Below are 23,857 nucleotides of genomic sequence, written 5' to 3' on the forward strand. Positions count from 1 at the left end.
AAAGGGGAAGCATAAGATGGGCAGAGAATAGAAGGACCGAGGTGGAGGAAATAAAGGCAAAAAGATAGAAGAAACAAACAACAACAACAAAAAAAAAATTAGTGGATCAAGTTGTAAAGTCTGTGGGTTTTTCTTGATTTTGAGAGGTTAACTTCTTCCTTTTTCTTTTCTCTCCCTCTTCCTGGTCGGTGACTCTGTACCCCAGGCTCTGCCCCTGTGTCACTCTTAGGTAGGGATTTGCAGTTGATGGGATTCTATGGCAATGTCATATATTTGGCTTTAGTCTTGCTGGAAGTAAAGGCTTGTTGGCGTTTGCAGGGTCCAACGATGAGAGAGTTTGCTTTCCTGGATTCCCTCTCCTAGTCCCCCCTTTCTGAATTAGCAGCCTGGTGATCCAGCTATAAGGCTGCAACTGCTTCTGCCTGGGGAGTAAGAGGCTCAAAGAGCTGGGAAATCCCCACTCTATCCCCACTCAGTGCAAGGCTTTGGGAAAGGCTCTGACAGTCAGGGCCTCCAGTGTAATCAGGCGGGGGTGGGAGTCAATTGTTGTCAAGGTGACTGTTCAGCGCCTATCATTTAGTTGGACCTCTCAACCCAGGCTTTCCACACTTTGTAGCCTGTTTTTGCAGGGTAGAAGAGGCACTAGTCTCTGCTTACGACTAGTGTAGTATAGACCTTATTATCTGCCAAGTCCTTCTTGTTAGCGTTTATCCCTGAATATGGAGGCTCTATCAATCAGAAGTTGCCCCCGCCCCTTTAGCGAGAGGCACTAAAAAATATCACGCCTCTTGTCTTGGATCGCTGAACTGAGAGAGATCTTATCAATTAGAACCGAGGGTGCGCAGATTTCATGGGTTAAGCTAATTTCAGTGATTGGGTCGCAGCTGTGCTTCTGAAGGTATTTTAGGCTGCCTGTGCGCGCCCCTCCCCCAATGCTTGATTGTTAGCTTGAATGGCTGGGTGAGGTGCCCCGCCCACGGAGAGAATCTCCCAAGCCTCTCCCACTCGCCCCGCTGCTGGCGGCTGGACCGCACCAGGCGCAGGATAATGGAGCCCCCTGGGTGTGCGGGCCAGCAGGGCGCCCTGGGCGCGTGGAATGCCCAAGGCACGCGCGCGAATGGGGCGCTCCAGGCACCGGTGGCTGGCGACCCCCACTCGCAGTGTGCGGGCCGCTGGGAACGTCAGCGGTGCTCAACCGGACCGGGCGCACGCGCGGCTGCTCACGGCGGCTCGCGGCGGCGGCTCGTGGCGGCCGCTCGTGGCTCCCAAGTATATGGGCTGACTCACCACAGGTGTCATTGTTTTCTTAACTTCTGCCTCTCTCTATATATATATCTCTGTCTTCTCATCTCTCTCCTCTTAATTTTCTCTCCACCTCTCCATCTTCTTTCTCTCTATTTCTCCTCTCTCTATGTCTCTAGATCAGGGGTCCCCAAACTTTTTACACAGGGGGCCAGTTCACTGTCCCTCAGACCGTTGGAGGGCCGGACTATAAAAAAAACTATGAACAAATCCCTATGTGTCGGGAGCCGATCCACAGCTGCTGGCTGACAAGGTCATAGCAGGAGAAGACCCACAACTGCTGGCTGACAAGGTCACAGCAGAGGAAGATCAAAAACTGCTGATTGACAAAGTCACAGCAGAGAAGACCAATGGCTGCGGGGTGACAAAGTCACTGCAGTGAAGACCAATGGCTGCGGGGTGACAAAGTCACCACAAAGGATAGGCACAACGATACTCCCCCCTTTGACTTTTTGAATTAATCTGGCCTTATATCCCCCCTTTTCTGGGTGTGTGCTATTATTTGTGGCACAGGGATAATAGTACTGTGCTTTCCCTGTAGATTCGTAGTGATTTCTTTGGAAATGAGACAGAGGGTGTGAGTTACACAGAAAAGCCTGCAAACCCCTTGAACTGGGCTCATAGACATAAGAGGCTGGCTATGATATCCCTCGTAAAGGGTTAAGTTTGTAGGAGAATTCCTTCTTAATCATGTTAAAAAGAATAGATTGTGACTTGTGAATGGTTAGGAAGCAGTGGCTGTGCACAGAGCACCCTTCGGCCTTCACTTAACATTTTTTCCTCCCTAGCCTTTTCATGTGATAAGTAGAAAAACACTCCTTTCTTCCTGCTTATTTGATCTGCAAATAGTGGTATATTCTGAGAAGAATAGAGTCAGAACTTAACTAGTGTTTAAATATAATAAATAAGTAATATTTGACTAGACAATAGTATCTTAGGTAAGGTATAGTAGAATGGCCCATTGTGTGGCCTAGGATGAGAGCGTAGTCAGCAAGAAAAGAATGTTTTACTAAGAGAATTGTCTTTTGACTAAAGGCAATTGCTAGGCTTTCTCAATGAGATGTTCTCATGAGATTTAAAAATGTAGGGAAATCCATGGAATGTCTTGTGTTGCTGCTGGGCTATCTTGCAAGTGCACTCTGCATATCTTTGGGTGAAAGCTATTCTTGATGTTATGTTAATTTCTTTAGAGGCAAGCCTTTTAGAACTAATACTCTAAAAGTTTTTACTGATGTAATAACTTGCTATTCAAGTTATTTTGTATTTTGAATGATTTGCTACCTGGTTTGTGACTCATAGATGTAAATTAACTGTTATCCGGAAACATGAAAACATAGTGAAACAAAAGTAATAATTAACACCATGTGATTGTAACTCGGTGTGCGTGTATAAAAAGGGAGCTATACTAGCATTTGGTAGAGATGCCTGGCAGTAAATGCTAACCAGAGAATAAAGAAAAAGAAAAGAATTCGGCTCTCTCACTCCATTTTCGCCGACGCCGTCTCCTCCTGTGGGACCCCTGGATCCCCCCGCCGGGGCTGGATCCTGGCACCTATGCATACTGCACATATCTTATTTTAAAGTAAAAAAACAAAACGGGAACAAATACAATATTTAAAATAAAGAACAAGTAAATTTAAATCAACAAACTGACCAGTATTTCAATGGGAACTACGGGCCTGCTTTTGGCTAATGAGATGGTCAATGTGCTCCTCTCACTGACCTCCAATGAAAGAGGTGCCCCTTCCGGAAGTGTGTGTGGGCCGGATAAATGGCCTCAGGGGGCCGCATGTGGCCTGCGGGCCATAGTTTGGGGACCCCTGCTCTAGATCCTTCTCTGTCCCTCTTCTGTCCATCTCTGTCCCCTTGCTTGTCTCTCTGGTGTACAGCAAGGAGGTACCCATCTCTTGAGCCCTGCTGACTTGAGGAGGACCCCCAGGACATGCCCTGGGGAAGAGGGTGCCCTGAGTGACAGGAACAGTAGGATTGGGGCCTGTGCAGCAGCACCCTCAACGCAAGCCCACAGCATCTTCCTGTGTGCAGGGAACCAGGGGGTGAAATGTCACTACCGGGGCCCATGCGGTCATCAGGGCTGATAGATGTGGGTAAGGTGTTCCTGAGAAATAGTGTGAGGCCAGAGCACCGTAGGTTTGGGGGGATCTGAGAGAACACCTGCTCCAACCCCTTCATTTTTACAAGAAATGATGACAGTAAACACTTTGACACACCAGGAAGTACTTGTGTGCTTAATTCGCACATGACTTTAGAAAAGAGATTCCCTTTTCATCCACATTCTACAGAAGGGGAAACTGAGGCACCTGAACAAGGTCTTGGATTAGAGCCGAGGCCATCTGGTTCCCGTCTGTTTCCTGAACTGCTGTCCATAAGTCAACAAAAACCAAGACCTCCGCCAGGCTCCAGCCCCGCCCCATCCTTCAGCTTCTGAAACCCACCTTCTGGCTATGAGTGTAGATCCTCTGGCCAGAAGCATTGGAAGCCAGGGAGGTGCCACCTGTGCCCCTCTGCTTGAGTGATGGCCAGAGCCTGGGAGGGGTGGGCAGTCCCTTTCTCTCAGATGTGTCACCTGCAGGCCTCTGTTAACCCTTCTGTGTTCTGTGTCTCCCACCCTCCATCTCTCTGTTCCAGCGCTGTGTGTCTTTCTGACTCTGTTGGAAGATGGGCCCCAGAACACCAGGGGTGAGTTTCTGGGAGTCCCTCAGCCCACAGCCAGAGCCCCCCAACTCCCCCCCACCCCCCACCTCTCAGCCCAGCCCAGAGAAAGGCTGTTGCAGGGGGAGGCTCAGGGTCACCCCTCCCACCACCCTCCCCAGCCCCTGCCTCAGCCCTCCTCTTCTGACCATGGTCTCGGTCCCCATAGCCTCGGCCCCCACAGCCTGTGCTTCCTGGTGCCCTGAGCACTCCACCTGTGTCAGTGCCTCCGCCTGTCGCTGTCTTCCAGGATTCAACTCTTCATCTGGGGAGATCTTCACCAGCCCTGCGGAGAGCTGTGAAGGTACAGAGGCTTGGGGTGGTGGAGGGCCACATGGACATGTAGACGGTTGTGGGGGCCTCAGCCTTTGCTCTCGGACCGTCATCAAGGACAGAGAAAAGAAAACATAAATATGAAAAGTGAATAAACATGGCTTCTGTAAGACTGGTGGCTGTGGCCATGCAGATTTGCATTGAATTCAGGCAAATGGTAAAGGAACAGTGGAGCAGGAGGTTAGTGAGCCATTCCAATTTATTGGAGGCTTATCAAGACAGGCAAGACAAAAGAAGAAAGAAAAAGGAAAAAAGTATATATATACACACAAAAGAAAAGGAAAACCTGCTTTTCACAGTGGAAGGCAAGGGATCAGGAAAACGCGTCCGTACCTCTCAGTGGCCTGGGTGATCTCCTCTCCTCGCCCCCTGAGGGGAGCATTTACATCTTTACAACCGTGCTGCCCTGTGTGTGCTCCTGCACTATTGGAACAAACAGGGAGCAGCCAGTAACCCTCAAGCAAGCCTAACACAGCCATTTTCCCCAAGCTTACTAGAGAGAGGAGTTGGGGCTCCAGGAGTCTGGAACCTGTGCCTCAGTTTGCCTTTCCAGGACTGGGGAGGGGGTGCACCACCTCCACTTAGCACTTCCTCCAGCACCCAAACCCAGGGTGACAGGCAGGAGGCTGAGGAGAGCAGAGCTGACCGTGAGCTCCCAGGTGGATGGCTGCTGCAGCAGGCTGCCCCAGAGTCTAGTCCTTCCTGAAAGGCACTGATTAAGCAGCAGGCCCCCTGCTAGGAAGGGTAAGGCTCTCTGCCCTGAGGGCACTCGTGTCTTTGGGAGGTGACCCTTTATGCCATGGACCTGCGTGGCTCCTAATAACGGTGCGGAATTAGGGAAACATACTCATCAAGAAAAAATGGGACTGGGAGGACTCTTCAAATGCTGATGGCAATATCCGAGAGCCCCATAGCCCCAGCTTGCTTTATTATATTGCCATATGCAAATCAAGAAAGTCCTTGATACAAAGTTACACATCCAAGGCTAAAACAGGAACTCTCCCAAGGCATAAACAGGATGCATTAGTGAAATCTACCAACATCTGAAAACAAACAAAGAATCAGAGGAAGGGCATGTAAATTGCTTCCAGCAACCCAAGGAAGCAAGTGAAGTGGGTGCAAATACTCAGCATAATAGCCAAGTATGGAGATGGAGGGGGGAGAACTTAACCTTTTGCTAAGCCTTGAATCTACAATGGCTTTCTGCCATTTATGATCCACAACACCTTTACTTCGTTTTGTTCCAGACATCAATGAATGTGCACCACCCTCAGCAGTGACCTGTGGAAGATTCGCAGACTGCCAGAACACGGAAGGAAGCTACCACTGCATGTGCACCCGGGGATACAGGCTTGTTTCTGGGGCAGCCAAGTTCCATAATGAGAGTGAAAACACGTGTGAGGGTAAGTGTTAGAATCCATTGGAGTCTGAAAAGACCAGTGTAACAGGCTTTATTGAGAGGAAGAAAGGAACCTTGCTGGGCTGACTCATAAGGGAGAGTCGTGTGCCAGGCACAGGCTAGGACTGTGATGGTGAACCTATGACACGCGGGTCAGCACTGACACGTGTAGCCATTTTCAATGACACGTGGCCGCATGTGGCTGCATACCAGAGAAGTATGGGGCTGCATGCCGAGAAGTTCGTTTCATCCTCGGCTCCTGCACAGCCAGGTGCAGTAGCTGAGGATAAAACACTTGCTGGAGTGTAGACACTCTGTGCCGGAGGTCTGTAGGCCAAAACAACAGAACTCTGGCACAGAGCGTCTAGTTCTGGGACTTCCGGTTAGGCCGTTAGGGGATTTTTGACCTCACTTCTGGCCGGCGGAGCAGGGAGCAGCAGAATGCCACAGGGAACACATCTCTGGGGGCCCTATGATCGCCATTACCAACACCCACATAACCAAAGCAACCATCATCCAGTCTACTGTTCTGCAGTGTCGTGGATTTCTAATTGACCATCATTACTGAGATAAGTGAGGGAGAGGCTGGGAGAGGCGAGGGCCTGTGCTATGGGTGCTGTTTCCTGCCATTAGCAATAGCGGCAGCCATCTTAATTTACATAAGATGCAACTTGCAGAATTTCAAGACAGCATCTGGGCTCAGGTGTTTGTTGAATTGAGGTCAAAGCTTGAGAATCTGGAAAGGTGCTGCGTAGAGCAGTGGTTCTCAACCTTTCTAATGCCATGACCCCGCAATACAGTTCCTCATGTTGCAGTGACCCCAAACCAAAAAATAATTTTGGTGGCTACTTCATAACTGTAATATATGCATTATGTATTTTCCGATGGCTTTAGGCAACCCCTGTGTTTTGGTCGTTCGACCCCCGCCAGGGTAGTGACCCACAGGTTGAGAACCGCTGGCTTAGAGAATCAAGAGGAGTGCCACTACAAACAGGAAATTTGGAGTGCCTGAAACCGATTACTAGACACTTTTAGCACCCTGAAAAATATAGCAATGGCTTTGCTCACAATTTTTCCCTCTACGTACTTTTGTGAGACCTTATTCTCAGTGTTAAAACATATCAAAACCAGCAAAAGAAACAGATTGACAGATGAAGTTAGTAGCGCTTGCTTGGGCTTGAAGTGTACAAAATAATGCCAACCTTCAACTGAAGATTTAGCCAATGAAATTCAGCAACAAAAAAGTCACTAATAGGAAGGTCAGTTAAAGAATTTCCCCTCCCCCTCACTTATCTTAGTTCACGGCACCCCACTCAAGTTAAATAATATCAAGGCCAACAAAAGAAACTGACTGACAGATGAACAAAGAAGTCACTAAGCAGGTAAGTTAAATAATTACTTTTTGGTTTATTAAATACAGTTATATATTACAGTTATACATTATTGTTATCTATAAATATCATGAAATTATGGTTTTTTTCTCGAAGTGACACACCACTGGAGTTATGGTCGGTTTTTTGGCGAATTTTGACACACCAAGCTCAAAAGATTGCCCATCACTGGGCTAGGACGTACTTTTCTAAGGATTAGGGGAGGGGGGTAGGAAGGGCTGTGGGGCATTAGCCTGATTGGCTGCTGGACAAAGGATAGTCTTTTATGGAAGTTTGAGTATGTTTAACTTCTAGCAGTTTTCAATCATCCAGGACTTCTCGGCTTGTGACGTCAGACATTCTATTGCAGTTGATCATCTGCTGCAAGCCCTGAAACGAGACTTACTGGCAGGGTTAAAGAAATGAAACCTAAGATTCCCAACTATTTGATATATTTAAAAAAGGAAAGAGAGTGGTTCCTAGAGAGGCCTCAAGGGGAAAGGGACGGAGGTCATTATCTTCTCTAACTTCTTCCTGCTGAGTAGGGGCAGTGAGGGGTTATGGCCTCTCTAAGGATTACTATCAGTGAGGGGTAGAGAGATGCAGTGATGGCTTCTTGTCAGGAAGGGGTGTATTTATAGGGTTCCATATTTTTCTGTTTCACGAGGGCAGGTTTCAGGGTCGGTGTGTAAGGTTAGTTAGATTTTTCCAGTTTTCTGATTGGTGAAGGTCTGCATGCAGTTCTGTAAGAAACTAGTGAACAAACATAAGAGGCAGAGTCCAAAAGTTAGAAAAATAAATAGGAGAGTGAGTGGACCAATGAAAGGCAATAGTCAAAACACCCAGTTTGTGCAAAACCACTGATTCCATGACTCGGTTTGTTTTTTATGAATTTGCTGGGCTTGAGAGAGAGAGAGAGAGAGAGAATAAGACTGGGCAGTGTCCAGTTCCCCTGCCCCTAAACTTATTTTTATAGAAATTTTTAAAGCAACAAGAAGAAGGATTACCTGGACAGCTCATTTGGTCCTTAGATTGACGGGTAGTGTACAAGGAACTGGTAGAGGCTCATCAGGTGGGATTAGGTTGATATTTGGGGTGATATAGATTAGGGTACAGATTTCTTCCAATTAGTAGGGAGACATATATAGGTGTTGGTCCCACACAAGTAGAAAGCCCCTGATTGAGTGATACAGGATGAGAGGTGGATAGAGAATTGATGGACAAGGGGTTGGTTTTGTCTGTCCACTCTGAACTCCAGACGGTCGAGGTGGAGGAAAGTGCAGCCCCAACTGGGGGGAGGGAGACATGGTTAGAGGCCTGCTTTGAGCATTGCAACTGTGTGGTAGGGGTAGTGAGCCAGGGATACGGCTGTGTGGTGGGATAGGAACATTTTTGTTGTGAAGCTATAAGAGTAGGGGTCCTGTGAATCGAACAGGATTAGAAAATAGTCTGTTTTTGGAGAAACTTGATAGTTGACTCTATGATTGTGATGTTTTTGGGAAATTGGATAGTTATTGTGGTATTGCAAAGGTTAGAAGGAGGTGACCCATTGGGACAGTACCTTGAGCAGTAAATCATAAAGGGGCAGGTGAAAGCAGGGGAGTATTCAGGGTGACTGGTCCCCGAGCAAGGGAAATTTGGGGTTTTAATTTTTTTTTTTAATTTTGTGGAGGAGGAGATTTATTAAATATGCCGGCCACATATGGCTGACATGGGGCATCTGCAGGCCCAACTCGTGTAGTGCCAAAAATAGTTCAGGGGCTGTTTATATATCCTTGATCACATACGGGTGGGGGAGAACATGACATCATGGTATGAGCTGGCAACATTTGTTTAGGGGATACACAGAAACATTAAGACTGTTAAGGTAACACAATCAAAGATATTTACAAATCTTTCAGGTTCAATTTCCCTCACTAGCCTAGAGGTATTTTACCCTCACAATTCCAGGAAGGGGGAGGAACTACAATCAATGCAAGGTGGTATGTAAATGCTGCCTCCTATTGAAAGAAAAGAAGTTTCTAGGCCAACCTTCATTTTACATTTAAAACTGAATGACCAATTGTTCTTGCAAGCCAGAAACTTCTACATTCTTCTCCCTCCCCTCGCTATAGGAGGGATGGGACAGGAAAGCCTGATAGGAAAGCCTGACCTTTCCTCCCAGAATATCAATATCAATTTTCAGCTTTTGGTACCTTACAACATCCCCACTGGTTCTATTTCCTAAGTCAAATCCTTGACTTAATTTATTGAAGAGTATGAGGCTGCTGTCTAGGGATATTAACTTAAAACATGTAACAGATATTTAACAGACAGGAACAAACCTTGCTATAAAATTGATTAAACATAGTACAAGACAATATTAAAGTAAGAAGACTAATCACCACAGACAATAGGATTGTTAGCTAGGGTAACTAATTAAACATTCTTTGAAAACCAGTTTTCTGACTGTTTAAATTCTTTTTTCTCTGTACAAATCTCCTACAACCTGCACAGACCTTCTACAACTTACATAACCCTCAGCTTTCATGAACTTTCTTATCCAGAAACAACTGGTTTTCATAACAACTGTTGCTTTTTCCTTTTTCTTTCATAAGTATTTCCATACCTTATACCTTCTATTATCAAAACCATACAATTCCTTTCTAGTCAGAACTCTTGATTTAAAAATCTTTAACCTTGCCTGACCAGGCGCTGGCGCAGTGGATAGAGCATCGGACTGGGATGCGGAAGGACCCAGGTTCGAGACCTCGGGGTTGCCAGCTTGAGTGCGGGCTCATCTGGCTTGAGCAAAAAGCTCACTAGCATGGACCCAAGGTCACTGGCTCGAGCAGGAGGTTGCTCAGTCTGCTGAAGGCCCGCAGTCATGGCACATATGAGAAAGCAATCAATGAACAACTACGGTGTCACAACGAAAAACTGATGATTGATGCTTCTCATCTTTCTCCGTTCCTGTCTGTCTCTCCCTATCTATCCCTCTATCTGACTCTCTCTCTGTCCCTGTAAATAAATAAATAAATAAATAAAAATCTTTAACCTTTAGTGACAATTGAGATGACTTTCCTTTTACCCTAGTTTCCCTTTTCCCAAAGTCTGATTAAAAGAGTCCTTAGTTTTTTTTTTTTGCCATACGTAGACCAACCAGCTTCCAGTTTGTGGTTGGAGTAAGGCATGCCATCTTTCTACTTTAGCAGCAGTGGGAGTTGTCAGGATCATGGTGTGTGGACCTGTCCATATGAAAGTCAGTCCTTGGGTGATGTACTGCTGGAAGCGCCTCTTGGACAATCTTTGAACAGTTTGCTGAGTAACCTGTAAATCTTGTAAGTACTTAGGGAAAGGGTGGTTACATTCCTACACTTTGCAGCTAGAGTCCTAGTGACCACTGCTTCTAGCTGGAATTAGCAGCAGGTCCCAGCCTACAATAGGCATAGGGCATTGAGACAAGAGGAATAAAGGAGACACTATACATTAAATAAAGCAACAAAATCAGGCTGTCAATACCCACAGTAGAGATTTTCAAGGGATAAATAAAACTCAAATATTCAGGCAAGGCATAGTAGATGGCCCTTGTGTTTACAAGAAATGAGATCAGTTTATCTGCTACTTGGAAGAAATACCTTAGGTTCGTGAACAATGTCCTTGGGCCTTCAGTGGCAATTCCCAGCATGCTGAGCAAAGTCAGGTCACAGGTAGCTGGAGTAGGGCTAGAAGAGACTGAACCTTCCCTCCATGGAGCAGAGGGCAGCTTACCTTCTCGTGTCCCTCTTTCCACAGAAAAGATTCGCCTCTTGGAGGGGCCAAAAAGCCTCATAGGCTTCAGTTCAATGACCTTTCTTTCCACTCTGGAGCAGGACCCTGATGGAATTTTATGAAGCCCGTTAGGGCGCCAGAGCCTTTAAGAGTGTATGCCAAAAGCTGGTATTTCTTGACCTCTTTGGGGCCTTATTTGCCTTTTCTGTTACTCCCTTGGCCACTATAGACCTTAAAAGCCATGCTCAGAAGATCTCACTGAGGGGCTTGACTAAGAGAGCAAAATTGGGGATCCAGTGTCTAAAGAAGCTTATTAGACCGAGGAAAGAAAGGATTTGATTTGTGGTGGCAGGTGGTTGGAGACTGTGGAGGGTCTGAGTTTGATCTAGGGTGAGACCTCAGGTGGTAGGGATTAAGGTGATGCTCAGATAGACTATGGACTAAGAGTGAAGTTGAACCTTAGCAGAGAAGACACGATATCCCTTCATGGTGAGGAAGTTAAGAAGGGTGGCAGTGTGTCTCCTTGAGGCAGGCAGGGAAGGGCTGCAGAGGAGTAGGTTATTTACATATTGTAAGAGAATACTAGTTTTGAGATTGCATGCTGTTAAATCCTGAGCTAGTGCCTGCCGAAACAGGTGTGGGCTGTTTCTGAACCCCTGAGGCAAGACAGTCCACATAAGTTGCTGGGCTGCATTAGTGTTCGGATCAGTCCAAGTAAAGGCAACCAGAAAGTAAGAGTCAGGGTGTAGAGGAATGGTAAAGAAGGCGTTCTTAGGTCTAGGACTGTGAAGTGAGTGGTGTTTGAGGGAATTGTGACAGTAAACTGTAGAGATTAGGGACTACTGGATGGAGGGAACTACCGCCTCATTGATTAGGTGTAAGTCTTGTATGAGGCGATAAGCCCCTGAAGGTTTTTGAACAGGAAGGATGGGGGTATTGCAGGGAGAGTCCATGGGGATGAGTAAACCTTGATTTAAGAGGTGGGTAATTATTGGTTTAAGGCCTTAGAAACAGACACAATTACACATTAAACAAAGATTTTACATTTAAATTATAAATTAAATTTAAATAAGTGTGCTTTACTTGTTTCAGTTAAAATTATATTAGAGATATTTTTTGACAAACAAAGAGACAAAAGAGAGTACTTACTCACACTGCTCAATGGACAGCTCTGCCTTTTTAAGCTTTTTGAGATAACAGGGAGTTGTCAGCATAGAGGGGAAAAAGAGAGGAAGCAGACAGATGGACAGCGTGAAGAGAAGGATGGAGAGAAGGAGGGTCAGAATCTGCAGGAGGAGGAGGAGGAGGAGGTTGAGGTGCTTGTGGTGGTGCCACCTAGTCAGAGGAGTCAAAAAGATTAGAGCCTGTGAGGAGAAGGGAGGGGATGAGGGGGAGAAAGGCACAGTTGCCTGTGGGGGGAGGGGAGGGGAAATAGGAGGAGTGGAAGCACAGTGGCAGTCTCTGAGGAGGGGGAAGGGGGTGAGGAGGAGAGAGGTAGAGCCGAGGCCTCTAAGAAGAGGGGAGTGGACAGAGAAGATTAAGGCACCACCACAGCCTGTGAGGGGGAAGGAAGGGTTGAAGAAGAGAAGGGCATTTGCAAGTGAATAAGAAACAGGATTCACAAAAGGAGGGGGTTTTCTGGAGGGAAGAGACTCCAGCGAAGAGGTCCAGGTCCGCAGTGGGACCAGAGAGGGGTCCAGAGAAAGAAGTGCCCCCGGGGATGAGGAAGGAGGGGGAGAGAGTTGGGAGTCCACGGAGAAGGAAAGATTAGGAGCGGAGGTTTTAGGTGAGGTTTCTCTGGCCAAAAACAGCTTGTGTGTAGAACAGGCGGCACAGGGATTAAAGACCAGAGTGAAGGTAGAGAAAGCCTGGAATCTCTAAGGCTTTCCCAGTCTGGTGGCAGAAATTATTTAGGTCCCGGAGGATGTTAATATCAAAAGTTCCATTTGGGGACCAGTAGGAGCCATTATCTAGTCTGTACTGAGGCCATGCTGTGTTATAGAAGAAGATTAATTTTTTTGGTTTGAGATCTGAGAGACCGAGTTTGGTGAGGTTTTTTTAAGAGGCATCCCAAAGGAGTAGTCTCTGAGGGTCGGGACTGGGAAGAGCCCATGTGGGCGGAGAATAGAGAAAGATAAGAGCATCCTCTGACTCTTTCAACTATCCTTTATACTGAACGTGGAAAACAAGAAGGCCGATCATCACCAGGAATCTCACTTTCAAAAGAGAGTGGAGCAACCTGGATACGCACCTAGACTTTCAGAAAAGTCCGGTTACAGGCTGCCCAGAGTAGAGACCTCCCAATTAGAGATCCCGAGAGGAGAAAGAGTGAGGGTGAGCAATGAATAGGGGCCTACCGGAGATGGGAAAGAGCAGAAATTCCTTACCTTCTGGTCCAGCAGGGGTTTGAGACAGGGTCAGGTAGCCAGCCAATCAACCTACGTTCACACAGCCAAACAATTAGGGAGTAAGTCCGGGACGAGCTGCCGCTGCCCACTGCTTCCCTGGTAGTGAGTTCGGCTGGTGGAAGGGATCGTCCAGTCATCTGGTACCCTGTCCCGGATTTCGGCACCAAATGTTAGAATTTATCGGAATCCGAAAAGACCAGTGTAACAGGCTTTATTGTAAGGAAGAGAGGAACCCTGCCGGGCTGATTCATAAGGGAGAGTCGCAGGCCAGGCACAGGCTAGGATGTGCTTTTTTAAGGGTTAGGGGAGGGGGAGTAGGAAGGGCTGTGGGGCATTAGCCCAACTGGCTGCTGGACAAAGGATGGTCTTTTATGGAAGTTTGAGTATGTTTAACTTCTAGCAGTTTTTGATTATCCAGGACTTCTCAGCTTGTGACGTCAGACATTCCTTTGTGGTTGGTCATCTGCCGCAAGCCCTGAAACGAGACTTACTAGCAGGGTTAAAGAAATGAAACCTAAGAGTAAGATGACCTGCATCTTCCATCTCCCTGTAATGCCAGTGGCCATGACCATGCAGGTTCACATTGCATTTGGGCAGGTGGTAAAGGAACTGTGGAGCTGGAGGATCATGGCCATTCTGTTTAGTACAGTCTCACAACAGCAGAAGAGCAAGCAGGCAGTGCAAAACTGCTTCTCTCTCTCACTCCAGGCTTATAGCCAAGACAGGCTGGTCAGAATACCCCTTCTCTGGCAAACAATAGCAAACAGTTGCTACATTATGAAAAGGCTCCTCTTCATGGAGGCCGGCAATCCACAATTTGCAATCTGCCGCCCTGAGGGCAAGCACCACAGCCTTCCATAGACTATACTCATATGGCGCTGCCCCCATACAAGCGAGCAAACCTAAAAATACTTGTTACAGACTTGTTTCCCCAATATTTCAACCCTTTAAAGTTGCTCATTTCACAATCTACACCACAGGTATCCCTTTGTGAGGAATGAGGTACAATACGTTACATAAACTGTAGCAACAGCACAAGTTATACAATTGCAACAATTACAAAGATGCCCATCACAATGTCTCCCTGAGCACTCTGCCCAAGGCATAAACTGGAGGCCTGTCTCTAGCTCCCTACTCCATGGTAGGTGGGAGGCCTGTATATTCCAGGGCTGTGTCCATGGAAACCTTAAAGCAGGCATCCCCAAACTGCGGCCCCCTGAGGCCATTTATCCAGCCCCCCCCCCTGCACTTCCAGAAGGGGCACTTCTTTCATTGGTGGTCAGTGAGAGGAGCACTGTATGTGATGGCCCTCCAATGGTCTGAGGGACAGTAAACTGGCCCCCTGTGTAAAAAGTTTGGGGACCCCTACCTTAAAGTGTTCTTGGTGTGTCTCTCCAGCTGGATGAGAGCAGCTTCCCGGTGCAGGAGGGCCTCCACCAGAGCTGCCCCCCATCAGGGTCTCTCATACTGTCGAAAAGCGGCATGTCCATTCAACAAGGGAGCCAATGCCCGCCTCAGGTTGCAGTCCAAGAGTCTATCACACCTCTCAGTGATCAGTCCACTTGGTGCAAATCACCAAGGTAAAGGTCCATTACAGGCAACTTGGTTCAAACAGTGACTCAGGCCTCTCCCCTCATCCCTGCCATCATGGCATCTCTAAAGATGCTGCTCCAAGGAGAAGCATGTGGCAACAGTGGCCAACCTTTCCACCTCTGCTCTGGAGAGCATGATGCCTTCCACTCCTATGTCCCATAATCGCAGCAACCAGGCTACCAGGAGAGGAACTCTTTGCTGCTGGGTTTTACCTTCTGGACAACCACTGGTCAAGTTCTGAGTGTGTGGGCGAAAGCTTCAGCCTGAGCCTCCTCATCCTAGACGAGGAGCTGGAAATGCCTGCTCCCAGCGACTCAGAGCCACCCCACTGGCACAGATGCTGCTGCTCCTTCAGTGCATGTTTAGGTTTCTGTGGCTGCTGGCTGTCAGTCAAAAGCTGAAATTCAAGCTCTTTGACCTGCAGTCATTCCTCTAACAACTGCCGGTGCCAATGTTCAGCTTCCAGGGCAAACTGCAACTCACAAATCCATTCAGCTTCCTTCTCCAGAGACCGTTTCAGTTCAGGCATCGTTGGTGCTCAGCTTGCCTCGCACTCTGCAGCTCTCGAACCTGGTTGGCCTCCTTATCCAGTTTTTGCTCCAGTTCAAGCCATTGTTGCCACTCAGGCTGCAGCTCATCCTGGAGCTTTTGACCTTGGGCAGCTTCTCACACAAATTTCTGATCTCCTCTTGCAGAGTAGTAAAAACCACTTAGCCCACAGCCCCTAAAAGGAGTGCCATACACTGGGGAGCAATGACCACTCCCCTATCCCTCTCCTCAAGGGAGTCAGTGGCTCCATACTGATCTGATCTGAGTCCTACCAGCACACCAGATGTAAGGCCAGTGGCCACCACCATGACCAGCCAGGTTCTCATTGGATTTGAGCAGACAGTAAAAGGACTGTGGAGCCAGAAAATGGTTGGCCATTCCATTTATTAAAATTTCATAATGGTAAACGAGCAAACAGGCAGGGAAGACCACTTCCCTTTCTCTCAGAACTCCCAAACTCCTCAGCACTCCCCAGCCAAACAGGCTAGACAGAAATACCTCTTCTCCAGCAAACAATAGCAAACAATGGTTCCTCACCATGGAGGTAGGCAATCCACAATTTGCACTCTGCCACCCTGAGGGCAAGCACCCACAGCCTTCCACAGACTACACACATGGTGCTGCCCCAATACAAGAGAGAAAACCTAAAAACATTTGTTACAAACTTATTTGCCCAACATCTGGTTTTGCTACCTGATGGCTTGTGTATGTGACATTGGCCAGGACACTTATTCAGAAATCACTGGTAATGTTCGAGAAGTGATAGTATTGTGATTTTGTGTTTCTGTGGGTTTTTTTAAATAAAAAAGAGTGCCTATTTTTTACAGATGAAAAGAAAGTAGCTTTACCTGACCAGTGGTGACGCAGTGTGTAGAGCATCAACTTTTGACACTGAGGTCCCAGGTTCGAAACCCAAAGTTGTCAACTTGAGCACAGTGAGCCAGCTTGAGCATGGGATCATAGACATGACCTCATGGTCGCTGGCTTGAAGCCCAAGGTCACTGGCTTGAGCAAGGGTGTAAAGCCAGTAGCCAGGGCCACCATCACAACCACCTGCCCCATGCAGGTTAGCATTTGGTTTGGACAGACGGTAATGAAACAACAGAGCCAAGAACTGGTGGGCCATTAGCTTTAATCCTAGCTTGCACCCAGTGGGCAAGCAATACACACAGTGGGAAGATACTTCCCTTTCCATTCAGGGCTCCCAAAGCCACTGACTTATCCGAGTTCCCTAGAATCAAAGGTTTCTAGCTCACCAGCCTTATTCACCTCTGTTCCCCATCTCCTTCTCTCTGCACAAACTGGCTTCTCCTTCAGCACTCTACCATCTTGGCTGCCTCTCCTCTCCTCCATGTGGCCTTTCTCTGCTCTCCTTTCTCTGCTCTCTCCTCTAACTCTAATCTCAGGAACCGAGAGAGCAAGCTCTTGGTCTGCCCCCATTTTATAGTGTAGAAATCAAAACCTTTAATCCAATATACAAACAAGGAAGTCTCTGATACACAGTCACTTATCTGAGGGATAATGGGATTCCTCATGAGAGTGCACCACCCCACATCATGCAATCAGTCAAGGGTGTGGGGAAAAGCTTAGTCTTAAAACTAAGCCTTATCAGGCGTCCCCAAACTACGGCCCGTGGGCCGCAATGCGGCCCCCTGAGGCCATTTATCCAGCCCCCACTGCACTTCTGGAAGGGGCACCTCCTTCATTGGTGATCAGTGAGAGGACCACTGTATTTGGCAGCCCTCCAATGGTCTGAGGGACAGTGAACTGGCCCCCTGTGTAAAAAGTTTGGAGACCCCTGCTAGGTTATAACCACCCTGCGTGCTTACAGCCTGTCCCCACACCCAATACAAACTATAAGTGAGCAAACATATATATCATTATTTACAAACTTATTTGACCAACAAAGGGGTCACTGGCTTGGCTAGAGCCCCCTGGTCAAGGCATGTATGAGAAGCAATCAATAATAACTAAAGTACTGCAACTATGTGTTGATGTTCCTTATCTCTCCTTTCCTGTTTGTCTGTTTCTCTCTCTCTCTCTCATGAGCTCACTAAAAAAAAGAAGAAGAAAAAAGAAAAGTAGCTTTGTCTTTTGTTAACTGTATGACCTTGGACATGTTCTTCATCTCTGCTGCGAACCAGCACGGCTAGTAATTCCAGGTCCTGAGTGGAAACGGCATGAAATTAAGGCAATCCAAGAATTTTACCAAGGAAAAAAAAAAACCCCACCATATATAACATCTTAACTTTACACAAAACAAAGAATAGAAGAAACTTGCCTCCAGTCTTTCCAGGGGACATGGGGAGTAGGATGAGTATAAACAATCCAGCACCACAGCTTAACAGTCTTTTGCAACTTAACAGAACAAGTAAGGTGGGAATTGGGCAGACTATCAGCTTAACGCCAGTTTCCCAAAAATCTAAACTGCAAAAACCCTGTTGGCTTTTCAGTCCCCAACACCTCTCTGTGCCTCAGTTTACCCATCTGTAAAATGGAGTGACAATGGTGCTTATCTCACTTAGTTCTAATTGCTGGGAAGGTATATGACATCAGAGAACACAGCACAGTGGTAGCTGCTGGGTTTTTAGATTATAATCATTATGACCTAACAGCCCCTCTCCAGAATGGACACCCCGGGGAACAGTGCCCCAGGGTGGCTGCTCAGAGAACAGCTGGCCCAGTCCATCCCCTCACCAGGGACCCAGGAGAAGCCAGGCTTCCATGCATCACTCAGCTTTGCCCCTTTCGAGGTGGAGCAGGCGGGCACAGAAGAGGCTTCGGCATCCACAGGGGCAGATGGGGCCATCAGTGGTCAGGCAGAAGCCGGGACTCACCCAGAGAGAGGGGTTAGTGCAGAATACAGAGAGGGGAGGAGGAGTCTGAGCTGAGGACACTGGGGGACTCTAAGCAGTGTCCACAGCCCTGCCCTGCTGTGGAGAGGAGAGCCTGATGCCAGCATCCCAGCCCCTTCCCTCCTGCCCTGTGTAAAGAGGAACCCAGCTTTTGCATACTGCTGGCCTTGTTCACACATGTATTCTCATCACTTTCTGACAGACCAGGAGATGCCTTCACGGGGATCAGAAGACAAACCTCTACCAGCCAAGGCCACATGGCTGGATGTGAGCCTACTGTTCATCATAGCCTGGCAACCACTGTCCAGGTGGTCCTGCCCTATTTAGCATCATTTTCCATTTCTGTGTCCCTGCCTCAAAGCCTTGCCCACCAGGGGTCAGGCTCAGGGGTGGTTCTCAGTCTATCTCCATAGGCTGGAGTCTCAGAATTAGCCTGGACATGAGAGTGCTATCTCACCAGAATAACCAGGATTCTAAGGAGAACTCAGCCAACAGGACCCCCCTGGGGGAATCAGGACAAAGGCCACCAAAATTAGCCCTGCTCAGGAAATACAGTATTTCTCCTGCTCTTGGTTCCAAAAAGGCCCACCTGGGAGTGGCCCGGGAGTCTGAGGAGATCAGAGCTGGCAGGGAGGACTTGAGAGGCTCTGGCCACATCTGGACAACAGAGCATAGAGGCTAGGCCACCATGCTTACCCATAGGACACTTCCATGTGGATTAGAAAAAGCATCCACTCACCTGGGAGGAGACGATGGGGCCTTCCAGATGCTTTTATGCCAGGAAACATGGCTGACTCCCATCCCTGAAGGCTGCCTACAGCGGCAGGCATCCACTGCTCTCTTCTTCCCATTGCAGAAGTAGACAAATGTCAGCTGAACCCCAGAATCTGTAAAGGGCACAGCATCTGTGTCAACACCCAGGGCAGCTACACCTGCAAGTGCCTGCCTGGGTTGGAGATGAGCCCAGAGGACCCAAAGCTGTGCAAAGGTAGAGCCCCCGGGAGCACGTTGTATGGCTGGGCTGGAGCTGGGGAAGGAGCCGAGGCAGGTCCTGCAGCCGAGAGGGAGGGAGAAGATTCTCAGCTCCCCAGATGCCAAGGGCCTGCCAAGGCCTTGCCCAGGGATTCACCTCCCTGGAAGGTCCTGCCACAGAGCAGGGAGGTGGCAGGGACTTCTGGGCCCAGGGTTTCCTTGTGGAGCCCCTGAGAGCACCCCCAGAACCTTCCCCTTCCTCGTCTGTCACAGGCAAGCAGAGGGGGTGACTTCCGGTTCCCAGAAAGGAAACCTGTGCCAGGGCTCAGGAGGGAGTAGGCAGGAGTCCTTGGTCAGGAAGTTCAGCCCCCATGACTCAGCTTCCTCCTGGATTTGCCACCTATAAACTGGGACAATGGTCCCTGCCATGTCCATCTTGCAGGGAGTCCACCATAAGGGGCTTTGAGGGTGAAGCTGAAGGTCACCAGGTGGTGGCATGTGTACTAAAGGTGGGGTCCTCCGTGCCGGACAGTAAGAAGTGGTGCAGTGAGTGGAGGGAGGGCCTGATGCTCTGGCTTTGTCCTCAGATGTGAATGAATGTACGTTGGGGCAAAGCCCCTGCCACAAATCCACCCATTGCCTCAACTCTGTGGGCAGCTAATGAGTGCCGCTGCTGCCCTGGCTGGAAGCCAGTTCCTGGGTCTCCCAGTGGTCCAAACAGCACCGACTGTGAAGGTTCTAAGTTTCCCTCCCATAAATGTACCACATCTTCATTATTTTGATGAGCCATCTTAAAGGAAGCGGCTGCACTGAGCTTTGGCAGAGAACACGTGGCAGCACTTTCAGTGATGGTGTGTCCTCTGCAGGCCGTGAGGAGCGGGGGCCTGGGCTGGGCAGGGTTCGCCTTCTGATTCTGTTCTAATAAGGGCAAGGTGCCGCTCTGGGTGGCATCGGTGCCACAGCCCATAGCATCAACACATGGAGAGCTATGAGTGTTGCAGCCTTCCCGGTTAAAGGTCCATCACAGGACCCCACAGTCCATCCTGCACCACATGTTAGGGGACACAGTGTGGGGATGACACCTGCACACCCACAGTCCTGCCCTATTTATGTTGTGGGGATGCTCTGAGATTATGATGCTTTTACAGTGAAAAACATCATCACAGATTTGTGTCCTGATGGGCTAGGTGGCTGGTAAGCAGGGCGTAGTGGGGGTGTCCTCAGTGTAAACACTAGGGGACTTGAGAAAAGGGGCATGAAGGATGTGTGCAGTGTGGAGGGAGGGCCTGAGGTTCCTGGGTCCCCCAATGGCCCAAACAGCACCGCCTGTGAAGGTTCAGAGCTCAGATCCCACACCCCCAAAGGCTCACAGCTCAAACCATCTGATCACATACTCAGTGGCACCTACACAAACCCAGCAGAATGAATGCTGGAGTGCCCTGCTGGGCCAGGCTTTATTTAATTCCTTGAGGCTAAATGGGAATAGATCTGGGGAATCCTGGAGAAGGAGCTGGGGTACCAAGATAAAGGCTCCTGGAGGACCCCAGGCAATAACTAAGTAACTAATGGGGAGTGAGGTATTGAAACACCTCACACCCTGTGCATCTATCTGTATGGGGCTCACCTGACATATGTCCACCACTCAGGGATGTGCAGTCACCAGGTGGCATCACCTCCATCCAAAGGGTGAGGGGTAGGGGGCACCAACACGGGGAAGTAGGAGGAGCACGGAGAGGAGAGAAGCCTGATCTGGCCGGGACAGGCAGGGTCTGACTCCTTCTTCATGTCCCCAGATGTGGACGAGTGCAGCTCCGGGAAGCATCAGTGTGACAACTCCACCCTCTGCAACAACACTCTGGGCTCATACACATGCCTCTGCCGCCCAGGCTGGGTGCCCAAATCTGGATTCCGGAATAATCAAAGGACTACCCAGTGTGAAGGTACCCAGCCTGACCTGTCCCTAGACCCTGCCTCCAGAACACAGACTCTCAGGCTTAATGAATGGCTATTCTGTTCCCTGCAGAGATCTTCCCCACCTGGACCCCGCCCCCTGGAGTCAAGAGCCAGGTGAGTGACTCCAGGAGGCACTACAAGGCAAAAATCCCTCCACGCTGCCCACTGTTCAGCCATTTCTCCCACATGTTTTCCTGCTGATGTGTGAAGCTCTCTGACCCTCTTGCCTCCTCTCTCCCCAGAGTCTCTCCCTCTTCTTTGAAAGAGTTCAGGAGCTGGGCAGAGACTTCAAGTCTGCCTCAGCCAAGGACACCATTGAGGTAAGAACAGGTCCCCAGGGAGGCAGGTGGAGGCATCCCATAGAGGCCTGGGGAAGCCTTGGTCTGGGAGGAGACAGACCCCAATGCAGTGGTGCCCTTCTCTGGGGCTCACCTCTCCCAGAATGGATGGGAAGAGCAAACAGGTATTTGTACCCACTGTTAGAATCCACCTACTAAAACCTTTTCTCCTGTTCCTGGCTATTAAGTTTACATTGTCCTTGATATTCATGAACAGGGTTGACTTCTGAGGGACTGGTTTGCACAGGCATAGGCCCAGGGAATTCCATCCGGGGCCATCTTTACCCCAAATAGACAGGCTCTATGGTCTGTTCTCTACATCTGAGTGGGTGGGTCTTCCTGATGCTTCCCTGGTGCAAGACCCACTGGGTCTGTGTCCCCATCTCCCCAGGGCATCATACAGGTGGTAGATGATCTTCTGGAGACTCCAGGGGACCTGGATAAGCTTCCCTACTCAGAGCAGCATTGTGTGGCCATTAACCTGCTCACTGGTTGGGAGCACATTTTGAGAGAGCTGAGCAAGACCCTGCCCAATGGGCCATTGACCTTTAATACAAGTGCAGGAACAGGTGAGTAAATCAGTCTGCTCCAGGCTGTGCTTTGCCTGCTCCCTGACTCATTCTGATTCCAATCTCACTAGAGCTGAGTGATCATGCTTGTATCTCCGTGTTAGTCTCATAAACATATTAAAAGGGTAAAAAAAATGAAAATATTGTAAATAATATACTTTCTTATTATATATATATATATAAATTATCAGCAAATGAAATAATTATGATGAGGAATCCGAGATAAAATAGAAACAGCTTCAAAAGAAAGCAAATTGTTAAATTTGGAAGAATATAATTTAAAATTATTTGTTATTTAAGTGATTTGTTCCATTGAGGTAAATTTCACATGACATAAAATCCACCATTTTAACCAAAGTTTACAATTCAGTGGTGTTGAGTACTTTCACAGAGTTATACTCATGCCTCTATTTCTAAAACATTTTCATCACCCCAGAAGTGCACATTGTACTGACTAAGAAGTTATTTTGAATTTCTCCCTCCCTCAGCCCCTGGCAAGCACTTACCTGTTTCTGTCTCTGATGTTGCCCATTCTTGACATTTCACATAAATAGAATCACACAACATGTGTGACATTACAGTCCAGCTCTTTTTACCCAGGCATAATGTTTTCAAGTTTCACCATGTGATAACATATATCATAGTTCATTCCTTTTTATGGTAGAATCATATTCCGTTGCATGGCTACACCATCTTTTGTTTATCCATTCATACATTTATGGACATTGGATTGTTCCTACCCTTTAACTGTTGTGAGTAGACTTACTGTGAATATTGGTGTACAAATTTTTGTTTGAATAACTGTTTCACTTCTTTGTGTCCATACGTAGGAGTCAAGTTGCTCAGTGATATGGTACTTGTATGTTCAACATTTAGGAACCATCAAACTATTTTTTCCAAAATGCTGCACCATTGTACATGCCGCTCACCCCAGCCCCAGCAATGTACAAGGGTTCCACTCTTCACATCCTCAGAAAGATTGGCTACTTTTATTTTGTTTTTGGTTTTATTATAGGCTTTTTAGTGTGTCAGGTGACAACTCATTATGGTTTTGATTTGCATTTCCTTAATGACTAATGATATTTAATATGTTTTCATGTGATTCTTGAACATTCATGTATCTTTTTTTGGGAAGTGTCTGTTTAAGTCTTTTGCCTATTTTTTTTTTTTTATTTTTATTTTATAATTTTATTTTTTTAATGGGGTGACATCAATAAATCAGGATACATATATTCAAAGATAACAAGTCCAGGTTATCTTGTCGTTCAATTATGTTGCATACCCACCACCCAAAGTCAGATTGTCCTCTGTCACCTTCTATCTTGTTTTCTTTGTGCCCCTCCCACCCCCTATCCCTCTCCCATTTCCCCCTCCCCCCCGTAACCACCACACTCTTATCAATGTCTCTTAGTTTCACTATTATGTCCCACCTACGTATGGAATAATACAGTTCCTGTTTTTTTCTGATTTACTTATTTCGCTTCGTATCATGTTATCAAGATCCCACCATTTTGCTGTAAATGTTCCGATGTCATAATTTCTTATGGCTGAGTAGTATTCCATAGTGTATATGTGCCACATCTTCTTTATCCAGTCATCTATTGATGGCCTTTTTGGTTGTTTCCATGTCCTGGCCACTGTGAACAATGCTGCAATAAACATGGGGCTGCATGTGTCTTTACGTATCAATGTTTCTGAGTTTTGGGGATATATACCCAGTAGAGGGATTGCTGGGTCATAAGGTAGTTCTATTTTCA

General features: G+C 47.7%; 1 protein-coding gene across 1 annotated transcript in view; it reads left to right on the forward strand.

Annotated features, from left to right (window-relative positions):
- The window catches only part of LOC136333282 (adhesion G protein-coupled receptor E2-like), a 196,070-nt gene that overhangs the window by 137,655 nt on the left and 34,558 nt on the right, over positions 1–23,857 (forward strand). The window contains exons 3-8 of the mRNA XM_066272217.1: positions 4,181–4,315; positions 5,592–5,747; positions 21,034–21,180; positions 21,264–21,307; positions 21,436–21,513; positions 21,923–22,100. Of these exons, the coding sequence (XP_066128314.1) occupies positions 4,181–4,315; positions 5,592–5,747; positions 21,034–21,180; positions 21,264–21,307; positions 21,436–21,513; positions 21,923–22,100 (738 nt within the window). The remainder of the gene's footprint in view (positions 1–4,180; positions 4,316–5,591; positions 5,748–21,033; positions 21,181–21,263; positions 21,308–21,435; positions 21,514–21,922; positions 22,101–23,857) is intronic.

The sequence above is a fragment of the Saccopteryx bilineata genome, chromosome 1 (assembly GCF_036850765.1).
Source record: "Saccopteryx bilineata isolate mSacBil1 chromosome 1, mSacBil1_pri_phased_curated, whole genome shotgun sequence".
In the NCBI taxonomy this organism is placed as follows: Eukaryota; Metazoa; Chordata; class Mammalia; order Chiroptera; family Emballonuridae; genus Saccopteryx; species Saccopteryx bilineata.